Raw genomic sequence first — 14,162 nt, forward strand, 5'->3', positions numbered from 1 at the left:
AGTTTAACTTTATATTCCACTACAAAGTTTTCTATTATTTGGGCATCACCAGACTTTGCTTATTTAAACCAACCGATTGTTTGCATGACGTGTTAAGTGAAGATTTGGCTCTATTGACAAGTACATAGTCCAGCATTTTTGATCCGCGCTCAAAACTCGAGTAAACTCTGGCTAACTTACCTTTTAAAGCCATGGCAGTTACTTGTAAAGCAGCTCAAGGTTGGCTTGATGGTTTGGCTCGTGCACTGAGTGTGATGCCAGTAAAATTACAGGATGTTTGGGCAACCGTCGCCTTGGCAGCGAGTTGCATTATTGAATTGTGTCAGACTGTGTAATAAAGCTGGGTTAAGATATTAGATATAAAATAAATAATTACAGATTAATAGAGATTTAGTATTTTATTTGTCTTTCGTCAGCTGTTATGGGCCAAAGAATCCCTTAATGATGGTTCACTGTGGAGAGAATAAGGGTTCGTTGAACTAATTAATTTGATGTCTGCTCTCCCTTAACATCCCAGTGCTCTCATCCACACGAAAAACACACATTTTTATGCAATTTTCTTGTCAAGGTGCTTTCCAGGTTCAGTTAAAATGTAACACATTTTATCAATTTGAATGAGCCAAGTTAATTGCTGTTAATTTAAGATTTTCCATAAAATGGACTGTATCTACTGGAAAAATAAAATTATACAGAGTTTGAAAAACTAAAATAATATTTGATTATTAAAAGATGTGTTGTGGATTATGTTGCAACATTTATGGAGGTATGTGTGTTTGATTCGGTGTTTGGTTTTTATTATGCCATGTTTCGACATAGAGTAATGAATTGTTGCAATTCAGTGTAATAGGATTTTCACTTCCATCCAAGGTTTTTACTCACTAGTTTCTAATAATTTTTAATCAGTATCATCATGATATTGTGAGAGAAGAGTTGTGTTAACGGATATCTTAGATGAGGTGACTGGTAACATTAAACAAAACTTTACTACGGCTTTATTAAAGTGTAATGACAGATATATTAGCCAGAGGAACACAGCATTTTCACAACATGATAATGCTCTGTAATCACTTTAACTAGGCACAGCTATTTAATTTATAAAAAAAAAATAGTTTCTTGATTGTGTCACCCCGCCTTTGAGGATACCTTTTCAAGCTAGGCAACAATTTAAATAAGGCCGATGTAAAATTAAGCACTGGCTACCAATCATTCTTATCAACTTTAATCAATGATTGCAAGAAAATTCCTAAATATAATTTGCAACATATCTGGATTGATCATCTTTCCGCTGTTATTAGTTTAACTTCAGAAGACTTGAGAAGGAACCATACTGATGAGATCCAAGACAAAACAGAGGACACTTATTATACGAAAACAATATACAGCTGTCAAACTTATGTAAAGCTTTGGTTCCATGAATACAGTGAAGGTGAATTGCAACCTGTAAACGCAAAACCTCAAATACAAATGTAAATATAATTTAAATACTAAATTATACTAATGCCAAATACCTTAAAGATTCCCCTTTCAAATGTATTGTTCCCAGTGGAATATAATAAGAGTTAAAAGCTACTTAATTGATCCAAACACTTAATTTTATGTACTGATATTAATCATTTACACTGTAACTATCCCAGCTATTAAGAGGAAGACAGATAAAAGACAGGCGCTGATGCTCCGGCAGAAGTGGTGTTGACTTGGGGTTAATGAAGGAGTTGTGTGCTGACTTACCACCGAGGTTGTCCATCTCCTTCTCCTGCAGCAGGCTGACGGCATCGTCGTCTCCCTCTAGCAACAACTCTGTCTCGGGGTTCTGACTGGCCACGGTTTGGCTGCGGAAGGCCTTCTTAGACTTGACCACCTCGTCCTCTTCTGTGCCTGGGAAAATATGGACGAGAGAGCCCATTAAAATACGACATTCTGAACTCTGCGAGCTCTGATCGGTATCAGTTGCTGGCTATTACTACATATTGTCCATTACTTTGGCGAAAAGCCTGGTTGAGTCATTTACATCCGGTTTTGCTCCTCTGCCACTAAATAATACCATTGATACGTTTCTGTATCTAAACTGCAGTGTGCTATCCCTGCCTGAAATTAATGATGAAAAGGTTTAGTTGTTATACTTGTTGATTGAGCAGAGGTAGACTTTGAAGAAAGAAAAAGGATGATGAAGTAAGAACATCTGCTAAGCCTTTTTTTTTTCACACAAAAAATCTACCCATAGAGGCCTGAAATAACAGAGTAAACCAGGCATCCTAACCACATTTTTGATAATCAGAGTACAAGCTCAATGGATTTAAGGTGAGTTTACATGGGAAACCTAAAACCGAATTAGCAATGTGATTGTGTGTGCTGTGTCTGTGTTCAATCTGCTTTTATAGGCTCACAAAATGAACATCATTACATCTAGCAAATAAAAAAAAAAAAGAGAAATAAACCGTGGAGAATCTCTGCATGTAATACACAGTGATAAGCAGGATAAACCTGATATGAGATGCTCACTAATGTGCTTGCCATTGCATATGAAAGAATGTCAGGGTACACATTAGCTCACTGAATACATTTCACGTGGTTGAACATCAGAGGTGTTTCAGCTTTTATTTTTAGACAAGGTCAACAATGAAACACTATCTGTATCTTGAAAGACCAACAGCTGAATCGAGGGATACATCTCGAGCTCGTAGTCGATTAGAGATATCATTTGCCGCTTTTGGAGACTTGACAAGAGTGAGACTGAACAGACAGCACAATTAGGAGGCTGCTTACACCAGGACTTTATCATATGGCTATAGTGGAGCACGCTCATTGAAAAAAGATGTGTTCATACATTCTGCAAAACAAAGAGGTCTCACAACACATTTATCAGCTTAAATCAGCTCATCTCCAACATGTGCCTGCCACACGGCTGCTCGCAACGTTTATGTGAATTTGTCTTTCTGAAGTCTAATGTAGGAAATAACCAGAGGAAAAGGAACGAAAGGAAGAACACATATCAAGAAATGGGAGGTGGCTGACACCCGTCTGACATGTTTCCTTTCAGCGCAGTTCTTAATTCGCCTCTCCCTCCCCTGAGGAACATGTACCTTGTCTTGAAGAGGTCATATTTGACTGTTGTCAACATTGCTACCAAGAAAAAACTCTGCTTCCTGCTCTGTCTCATATCTGGTGTGCTTTCATCAGACGGAGGGAAGAAGTCTGTGCATATCGGAAATGAATTCTGTGTAATGTTAAAGGCAAAAGCCAGCCAGCGGTCAGGGATCAAAGCAGAATGAGTGAAACTTAAAACTGTAATTCTGTAAACCATCATTATGCTCAAAGTAAATGAGGGAAAGCTCAGCAGACATGCTGATGTTCTGATTGGCAACTCGGTACGGGGCTGAATAGAGCAAATAAACCATGCTGATTTTCTACACGCAAATGACTAACATCAACCGGAACAGCGCAGGGTACAGGATTAGCTTTACCCACAAAGCAATTTAGTTCACACAGAAAACATAATATGGTTATAAATAACAATAAATGAAGAGGTATGACATGTAGGAGAGAATGTGCTGACATGAAAAGCGATCTTGTCGTGAGTGATAGCCCGTTGACTTGAAGACATTCTTGTATTAAAAGTGCAGCAGTAAAAAGGGTCGCCATTTGTCACTATTAAAGGACTCGCTGTGCAGTCGTGTCAAGGCAGACTCGTTAAAAAGCTTTTCATGTGTTCACCCTTGACCACTGTATGGCAAAACAAAGAGAATGCGACCCTTTGAGTGTCTGATATAACTCATATGAAGTGTGTGCAGTCTGGGTGACTACTGTATGTGCACATTCAGTTCTTCACCTACAGAGGCATTTAAGTATTCAGTTGGTTTTACAGTGTCAGAAACTGAATATATTAATTAATAATTTATCATCCTTGAACTCAACTGTGGTGTTCCTCAGCAAATTACAGGATCAATAGGAAACTTAACTGATTTTTATAATACTGTTGACAAAATGACAAAAAATACAATTACAGATGGATGCTTTAGTTTTGAAAAGCTGAGCAAGGTATTTCTCTCAAATCCCATTGAGTGTTTTTCATTAAATCACTTAACAATAAAATTTACACTGAAGAATAGAGGAATCTTGGCCTATGTCGAGTCACGCAACTAGCATCTATCTAATTAACTTTACAAAGTCAGCAGTTCACCAGAAGTCACTGCCAGTGGCTTCACAACATCTCTGAAAGAATGACAGCAGTTTCATGTCATGTCTGCTCTCAAGTCCTTCAGGAACAGTGCCAAGAGAAGCCACCAATCACCAGTCTCAAGGGTCCTCTTGTTCAATCACTGAGTTGAAACTGCCTTGGAGTGCACTAATTACACTCAGTAAAGTGCATTGCAGAGCTTTCGTGACCCCATTGGAGGCTGATGAAGAACTGCCAGCTGTGACCAACGGAGGCCGCCCCTGAGCACTCATCACAGGGGTTCAACAAGGATAGATGGTCTTGAGTTCTGCACAATTTTCAAGAAAACACGCTGAAAATATTTACATCTAAGAAACATACTGTGGACAACCTTTCATGCCAATACATGTTATAGGATGAGCCTTTTCCTATAGATGGGGACCTATATGTATGTGGGTCTCATATGTTCATCTGATGGGTCAAAACCAATCTTTCAGAATTTAAGTTTTATTCTGGAGTTGGAGAGATCTTAATATAAATAAGAAAGAGATACATTTTAGTTGTTTCCTGAGGCTTAAAGGTGCAGTGTGTCGAATTTAGAGGCATCTAGCAGAATGCACTTGGCAGAAATGGAATATAATATTCATAAGTATGTTTTAATTAGTAAATAATTACCTGAAAATAAGAATCATTGTGTTTTTGTTACCTTAGAATGAGCCTTTTATACATACATAGAGAGCAGGTCCTCTTCCACAGAGCCCGCTATGTTGTACCGCCATGTTTCTACGGTAGCCCAGAATGGACAAACCATAAACTAGCTCTGCACTGCAGTTCCTTGAATGACAACTTGAGGCTGGCTTCAAAAGCAAGTCAATACCCATAGACCCCCATGTTAAGATGCCCAACCTTACAGCAGAAATAAACAAGTTTACAGCCTGCTACAAAAAACGGTTTTGGTCTCTATAGCTAATTTCCCCATTCATGACAACTGTAAAGGGGGGTGAATTTTTATATAACTCACCTGTTTAAATTTTTATTACGGCTTAAAGTTATGAATAATTAAGGGCATGGCCACTTTGAGTAACAGGTGGGTAACGTCACAGGCAAGTCGCTACCATGGCGACAATGTTGGTTAGGTAACATAACCATGGCATAACCCCAGATTCACAGAGTATAGGCGTAGCAGTAGCTGTCACTATTTCAGTGTGTTTTCAGTTCATGAAAGTTAATGTAAAATTTTGGTCACCTAAAAAAGTCTTGTTCAGCATTTGATTGTACTGAAAGAACCACTAAGGATGTTCAGTTTTTTCTGGCAAGTACATTTTGTTTTAATGGTTTTAAGCCTGTTTTTTGCAAGCAAGTATTAGCATTAGCATTATCACAGTGAACCACAGACTGTAAATGCACTATGTTAACCAAGCTAGCAGCTAGCATTAGGATCAGTTCCACCCTCTTGTCCAAATATGGTCACTTCTCCTCACTTCTGGCTCCAAAAATCCAAGATGGCAACGGTGAAAATGCAAACTCGAGGCTTCAAAATGGGAGTACACAAACCAATGAGTGACGTCACGGTGACTATATCTATTATTTTTTTACAGTCTGTGGTTGCAATCTGCAACCTCTCCACTAGATATCACTAAATCCCATACATTGCACCTTTAAGGCGTTGTGTTGTCCATTATAAAAACTTCAGAGAAATATTTATATTTTTAAAATGTATTTATAATGCAATATTTAAAATCACAAAGGAAAGAATGTGATCATTGCAGACTCCATGAAATGGCCTTTTTATTTCTTTGAAGCGATGTAATTTCTGCTGATGTAATGTGGTGAGAGTTAATTTTTAAGTCAATGGCATATCAGTTTGGTTTAATACAACGAGCAGAAAGACGGGATTTCTTAAAAAAAAAACTGTGATGGTTTTATTGGATAGATTTTAAGTTCACAGCTAGTAGAACAGGATGAGGTCAACATTTAAGATTCCCTGTTTTTTAAGTAGTGACAGTTTTACAGGGAGTCAAAATTTCAATTCCATTGTATTTTTAATTTTATAAATGCAAAGTTGAATTGCATTGGTACAGAACATATATGAGCAACAATATTTTGTTTGTTTCACACAAGACAAAAAAACATCATGATCTTCCTGGAAGCCACAGAGTAATATAATCAAGTAAATGTATTCTTTTGTAAACAAGCCAAAGCTCTGGTGAAATAAACTTTATATTCTCAGAGAAACATTGGAAACATTTCATTGTTCGGTAGTTTTACTATTCAATATGGAATAGATAATAGTTTAAAGGCCTTTAAAAAACTGTTGAATCAACTACAATACTGTTGCCAAGGGTCCATGTTTCATATACTGCTATGCTGGAGAGTTTTGTGGCACTAGCCTTTCTTTTTTATAGCCTCAGAAGAGCCGGCAAACATGTGCTTTTGTAAGTCTCCTATGTATTATACACCCTGCCTCAACCACTTCACCGCCACTCCTCAGAAAGAAATCCACAACATCATGTTTTACTTAGGGTTCAACTAACTTGTATGGGTACTTCTCCTCAGAAGAAAAAAAAAAGCTGATCACACAAATACTTGGGTAATTCAATATACACGACTATAAATAAAACACAAAATACTTTAGGTTGTTCATTTTTAGAGGTTTTCATGAGGTGGTTTGATAAGCAATGCGAGATCTGGATAATATGCTGGAAAAGGTCAAATGCAGGGCTCTTGTGGAAATCACTGAATGTTTGTCAATTGATATGACAGGCAACATTTTAGACACAGCTAAAGCTATCTTGACCTCTTTCTAAACAGAGACTTCAAAAAAAAAAAACCTTAAACTTTGGAGCTTTTGCAGGAATTATTCTGTTTTATGTCTCATCTTGTCAAATCTGTAGATAACATGCAATACTACATGGATCCATAGCTTATTTACTATACTATCTTATAATGTACATCAGTGTTTTGTGCAATCATTCCAACATCCATATAACGTGAGCTCTATAGTATGTTTTAAATATATCTCTTCCGTTTCCCAGACTCTATCTGTTTCAGATCCTGCCCTCCTACGCACCCTCTCCACAGGCTCCGCATTCCACATGGAGAGAAAAAGTCATGTCCATGGGATTGCGTTACTGCTAAAGCGATGCAATTCTGCCCTCTGTCTCTTCACTTTTATTTACTCTGCACTGAAAGATGAAATGAAGGGGAAAAATGACAGCTTCATACTTCCTGTGATGCAAGCCATCCGTTTTGGAGAGTATGTGTTTTGAGACTGTAAAAGTAAACATCATAACTTTGATGTAGGGGAGTTTATACAGTGCAGACGCTTCCTCTTGGGGTGATCTTTATTCAATATCCTGGGATGTGCAGTGCATGTCCACTGTGCTGCCAGAGGTTACAAACAACCTCATCTTTTCCCCATCAAAACATTAACAGCAGTGTCTAATAATACTCTCATCTGGACCTGAACTCCAACAGCATTTCATGTATATATACTGCAAGGCTGCACTCAAATATCTAGATTTGAATGTTAGTAAATGCCCTGATGTCATTTCTCACAGTTTAATATCTTTGATTATAAAGCTACAGAGGGTTAATATCTCATCACTAGGCTGGTGCTTCTGCTGCAGTAAAGAGCTATAAAGATCTCTGCCCGGGGCAATCAGCTCTGAGAGAAGCTCCTCACCTGAAATGAGACAGCAAGGACACCTGGAGGTAAAACACCCCGTTAAACACTTGGATCAATATTAACGTGACTTCCATTTCATGCTTGCCCAATTCCAGTCACCTAACAATACACTTTAATACTGGGCCGTGGCTGGCTGTAACAGGGCAGGTTATTACAGGCAGAGGGCAGAGACAGAATGTGCTGGCTAAGCTGTCAATGCTGCTAATAGACAACCAGGCAGAGTTTAACCTCCCATCACATACGTCCATGAATGTGCGCTCTCGCACACAAGACACACGAATTGCACAAAAGTGATTACAAAGGTTACACCGACGTACTGGTTTTGCCGATATATATCAACTTGTCTTTTTTTTTTTTAAAAAAGTTTCCTCTCCACATTTCCACTCTTAGAGAATTTCACTTGTCTGACTTTTAGGAAGAATGTTAATTTTTCAGAGATGATGATCTACCGTTTCAAAGAACGATGCGAGACTCTCAGATGCTGTCAGAGACGACGTAAGCTACTCACTCACTGAAATGTTCTTTGTGAAAAAAAAAAAAAAAAATCTTTCCAGCTCACTTTCATTTTCCCCCCGAGTGAGCCCGCGAGACTGACGTTTACTGTGAACACAACAGTGTAAGTCTGCCCTCTTCAAACACAAGATTGTGGCTGGGTGTATATTGTCATATCCTGCTGTCAAACCAGAAACTGTGTATTCAATTTGGACAACCTACTGTTCCTCCAATAGTCCCAGATTTTAAAGCCTTAATAATGACTCTCAATGGCCAACTCACACAAGCTGCTTTGTTTTACTTCTCTGGTGCCTATACAGCTGGCAACCCACTAAAAAGTTCTATAGAGTCCCTGTCAAATCCCAGAAACAAAGTCTGGATATTATGACTAATGGATATCCACCTCTGAGCCTCTGCACCGGGGTTATCTGCTAAAGACAGGTCTTATCTTTAATACCATGCTAATTAAAAGTGAATATTCATAAAAAAAAAACACAACCTGTCATAATACATTTAAACAAAAACTGCCAACTGTCTCTGCCGACGAAATCTACTGAAGTTCGAAAAAAGAACAAAAGATCCTTCTCATTTCAACTCATAACAAAACCTGGCCTACGCTGTGCAACCACATCAAAGCCTGCTGGAATAATCCTGAAAGTGCAGCTCACCTCTCAAGGAGAGCAAGAGGGCCATCCGACCGCAGGCGATCCCTTTCACTTGACAAGTTTATACATTATTCCGCTCATTAAAACCACCACATGCCAGCTGGGCTTCAACAAGTCTTCAGTCAACTACGCTGAGGCACTAATGTCAAACAACAGAAACAAAACTGCTATCTCAGAAGCATATTCTAGTGATTTGATGGATACACGACATGTATTTTTGGCATTGTCTTGAGGAAATCTGTTATATACGTCACTGAAGGAGATAATACTAACATATGCTGTAGGGGGAAAAAAATCCTGTGAGCAAATAATTGTGTGATGGTTATAGAGGGCAACGGGCGATGCCGACTGGCAAAGTTGGAAGAAAATATAATGGCTGAAATAACAGATACTGCTGCCTTCAGTATAATCTTCTCCTCAGCTTTTACACACATTTTATCCCGGTTATCCATGGAAATGTAATATTTCTCGGTTATTAGTTACAGTTAGAGGATATGTTCATGCAATTTCTTTGCCGTTGATACTGAATTTTCCTGACAGCTTTTAATATTTCTTGTTTATTGATATTTTTGTCAGACGCATACAACCACCATGCAGTTTTTTTTTTGTTTTACAACCTGTCAAAAAAAAAAAAACCCTAAAAAACAACAACAATAAAAAACAGTCTGGTAATAACCTCACATGACCAGACTTGGCAACATCATTTATATCTTTGATAAACATAAATCAAGTCACCAATATCCACAATAACAGTGGCTCATAGGAACACAGAGTAGCTCCCTTAATGGGAGGGACAAAAAACAAGACAATACAAAAACCATTAACAAAAAAACAAAGGACAAACAACAAACTGCGGGAAAAAAGGGTAATCTCCCTATAGCTAACAATAAGACCAGAGGTCCCTAGACATAATGACCAGCTATAATACAATAACCCACACTGTGTAATGAATAATCCATATTGTCCTCCAGGATACAGAGATCAATCAGATATTGTATTCAAACACGGGTGGTCCAGAAGCCATAGACAGGCAGTCAATCAGCTCCAAAGTCAATGGAAAATGATATTCATTCCAACTGTAGACACCATCCACAGGTACAATATACATAAATCTCAGGTCTAACATTTTTATCAATGTTTCTTGTTGGGAAAGTAACAAGCCATACTCTCTGTTAAAGAACTTTTAATATTTCTAAGCAGATTAAAAGTGCTCATAGTTTTGTTTTCCTCCCCACTACAGTATCAACACGAAGCCCACGAAATTAGCGTATGGCTAAAAATAATAGAACCACTACAAAATCTAAAGCAGACGGTGCAATTATTGCATGTGTGTCTCATATATGGACCACCTGCAGCCGAGGCAGCAGCTGGCATGTGTTATCAGCAGAGCTGCAATGATCTTCATACAGCAGCTGAAAGCAGCCAGATGACATCCTGAACCAAGCCAACGGTCAGCTTCAGTAGCTCAACACTGAGACGCACATGAGGTCATTGAACACTGTGGTCATCATGCATGTGCTACTGTAAGTCTACAGTCGTTTTAAAGGTCTATCCTGAACATAACGCATTGTCTGTTTTCTATTTTCTATAAAGAAGGTGCTTACTCCATTAATTTTCGGAATCAATACATTCACCCTTGTGCCTTTAATAACTTTGCTCTGCTATTCAATTACATCAGGACAGAAAGGCCAAGGGTGTTTAATAGTACTGAGCTGCTTTCCTTTAAAAGTCGGTGTTGCATGACATAAGGCAAGACTGACACAGGGTGGTGGGCAACACTACAAGACTGCCTGGGTCAATAAGAAAAGTTTCAGGCAAAGAGAAGAAAACAATAAAGGGAGAGATCCAATTTGTTCCTGAGTATGTGTTGCGATGGAAATAAAAAAGTGCAATAAAATCGATGTGTCATGTTCAATTCACAGGACTCATAAATACCTTACCTATAAAAATGACCTTTAACTTGAGCTGAGCAATATGCCAAATTACATGGACTTTTTCTATGATGCTTTAATGGCAACACTGATATTCAAAGTGAAATGTGTGAATTTTCATTTCCAGCTCTCTAATTCCGATGGGTTTAAAATCGGTCCGCAAATAAATGATAAACTCACCATACTCCTGCAATGACTTGCACATGACATCTAAGTGGGTGGAGCCAAATGGGTTCCTGACAAATCTCCGCCTCCGGCGCAGGTCATCTTCCCAGTAGTCAAGTCGCCAGAAGTCGTGCAGCTGACTATAAAAGAGATGAGAAGACAGTTAAGTACCAACACAGATTACATTTGCACCACTCTCAACATGAAAATATCAATTAAGAAAAAAAAAAAAAAAGAGAGAGACAAGAAGACAGGCAGGTTAGACAGAGCACACACCTCTCAGTGATGGTTTGGTTACAGCAGCTACTTCCTTATCACAGGAAAACATCTTGAGGAGAAAAACCAGGCCACAGATAGCAGATTTATTAGGCTGACTAGTGGCATGCTCTGCAGAGGCCCAGTAATGTAAGCTCTGCTAAAGCCCATAGCATCAGAACAGCAGGGAGCAGCAGCAACCACTGCGCACATAAATCACAGGCACTCCCATTAACTAATACAGCATCAAATTACAAGTATAAATGGCACAGCTTGCCTCCTTTTTTACAATGTTTTTTAACAAGTCTTGTAAATCAAAGGTAGGAACCTCAACGCAGACAGCGTGGGGTTTAATGATCGGGGTCTTGGGGCGGTTGAGGCATGAGCCTATAAAACAAGCCCCCTCCCTGCATATGTGGAGCCATGATTAAAATAATGTGCTGAAATATTCATTGAAATGATTCCCAGAGCCCTGGAGCAACCCGACAGAAAATTGCATTTTTATTCATTATTAATAACAGCGAATTAGGGTTGTAAAAAAAAAGAGAAAAAGAAGAAAACAGTTCCAGCATGTGGTAACCATCTTTGTAAATGATTATTCCAACATTAGTGAGGACCTGGGATAATTTTATTGCTTGCAGCTAATGCAAACCATTAAGCACCGGGACTAGCATTAGGTTACTAAGTGCTGCTTGTTCCAACTGTGCACTAGCTGGAGCTATTTCAAAGCCTTTATGTTTCCTTTGGAGGGAAAAGCAGCACAAAAAGTCTTGTCTTAATTTACCCTTAACAGAGAAGAGGTTAGTTAAAAAAATAGCAATGATTCAAATAATTGTGTACAGTTGACAGTTTTCTTTTTAGTCTAAATGTGAGGGAAATATGGCATCGCTGTTTTGTTTTGTTACAGCTACAGTATAGCATGTGTGGATAGGATAAAACACCACGCGCTTTAATTCATACAGACATTTTTATTGCTATTTATTACACAAACAGGAAGTACATGATGTAGTATGACATGCTCTTCTCTAAAATATTGTCTTTACCTCTATATTATAAAGAAGTAAAACACATGAAATGGCCGTCCAAAGCTCCGAATGAAACCTTGAATCTATACTGTGTCCAAATCCAAAGATTTTCAGTGCGTGCAGGGTACAGTAATGGCTTGGCTGGCAGCCTTCTATTTCATTGTATGGTTTCTGCCCCCTTCCCTGCCACAGTATTGAGGCAGTCTAAACAGATTAAAGTGTTACAGGGGATCACATCACAAAATACAGCCTTCTTGCTCCATGAATATAATATCTACAAATGTCAGAAATCAAGAGGCTCAGGAGACTTAGCTGGGCTCTGACAGCAACAAGAGCTCAGTTTCAGTTAAGTATCAATCAAAATTGAGAATGTGTGTGCACGCGTGCGTGCGTGTGTGTGTGTGTGCGCACGTTGTATGCACAAAGTATCGCAAGCCGCCGCATGCAAAGCAAGACTAACGCCTTGAGCTTGTCCCCTGTCAATCTCCCTCAAAGCTTAACTGAGGAAAAGAGAGATGTCAGTGGGTGGAAAGGAGAAACCCACGTAAATGATATTGTAAACGCAAGATTACACAGTGTGAAAAATGTAAATCCACTGTAGGCAACTGGGCGATTACTGCTGAAGATTATGTCCCCTAATTCTTAGTGCAAATAGACAGCAGATGACAGTGGGGGATAAATCCTCCACTTTGAAGATTTCCTTTTACCAGTATTAACTGTATTTGATACATTTTATTTGGTCTGTGAAAGGACACTCAATGGAGTCCAAGTTTAAGCTCGGTTTCAGCCAAAAATAAATTCATCTGTCTTTAACAGATATCTAATGCACAACAAAGCAAAAAACCCTCAACTTACAATGACTGATTAATGAGTTGTAGCCAAAATTTTGTCCTGTGCAGATGGTTTCAGTTTGAATGTGGTATTCTGGTGTTTGACTAGGACCTGTGATATTCTAGACTATGTGGTCAATGCTAGACCGGATTTAGACTGTGCCAAAGTGCTGTACTGAAAGGAACCTCCTCTCTGAGGGTGGTCCAAAAAGTGCTCAGGAGGATTGGAGTCCCAATGGAGATCTACAGCTAGGTGCTACTGAGCTCACACACAAGATTTCAGAGGTGGCATCGAGCCACCGAACCACACTTCCATGTTTTTACAGTAGGGTGGGGGGGGGGGGGGGAAAGAAAGAACTTTGATGTTATGCCAAAATCAATGTCATCTGCGCGCATATTTGACTCAAACCCATATAGTAAAATGGTACTTGGCAAACACGTGTGCACACTGCAGACGATACATTTTCAGTATAGGTGATAAAACATAATTCCTGCTGTAGGATCATTAATAGAAAGCTGGTTGTCTGTATTGTCTCTGTAACAACAACAAATTGTCCGTCCAATAGCATTCTTTATTAAACAGAGTTGAATCGAGACCTCCCTATTTTCCACATCAAATGTGTCTGGTTTCATGACAACCATAAAGAATGGCTGTGAGCCGGCCTCCTCCTACTGGCAAAATTTATTAGTCCAGTCACCCATCAATCACCCAAATGGATTTCAAACCGCATTTTAAAAGCTAATTTTCCAGCACTGATAACCTACTACAGGAAACAGGAGCACCATTATTTATGGATGCTTTCAGACTTGCTAAGTGCAGCAGGATAAATGTGTAAGAGGACTATCGTCTATTCTCCTCTTTTTCAAATAGGTATTTAAAGCACATCTTTCCTCAAGGAGTGAGTCTTGAGGTTTCTGAGGTGTCAGATCTAACACCCCGGTCTACTGGGAATGTGTT

The 14,162-nt window shown here is 38.9% G+C and overlaps 1 protein-coding gene across 8 annotated transcripts in view; it reads right to left on the reverse strand.

Moving 5' to 3' along the window:
* The window catches only part of nbeab (neurobeachin b), a 206,506-nt gene that overhangs the window by 62,692 nt on the left and 129,652 nt on the right, over positions 1-14,162 (reverse strand). For all 8 annotated transcript variants that reach the window (XM_044354827.1, XM_044354830.1, XM_044354825.1 and 5 more), the window contains 2 exons: positions 11,110-11,234; positions 1,729-1,875 (listed from right to left, as the gene is read on the reverse strand). In XM_044354827.1, the coding sequence (XP_044210762.1) occupies positions 1,729-1,875; positions 11,110-11,234 (272 nt within the window). The remainder of the gene's footprint in view (positions 1-1,728; positions 1,876-11,109; positions 11,235-14,162) is intronic.

This window comes from Thunnus albacares, chromosome 6 (genome assembly GCF_914725855.1).
Source record: "Thunnus albacares chromosome 6, fThuAlb1.1, whole genome shotgun sequence".
Classification (NCBI taxonomy): domain Eukaryota; kingdom Metazoa; phylum Chordata; class Actinopteri; order Scombriformes; family Scombridae; genus Thunnus; species Thunnus albacares.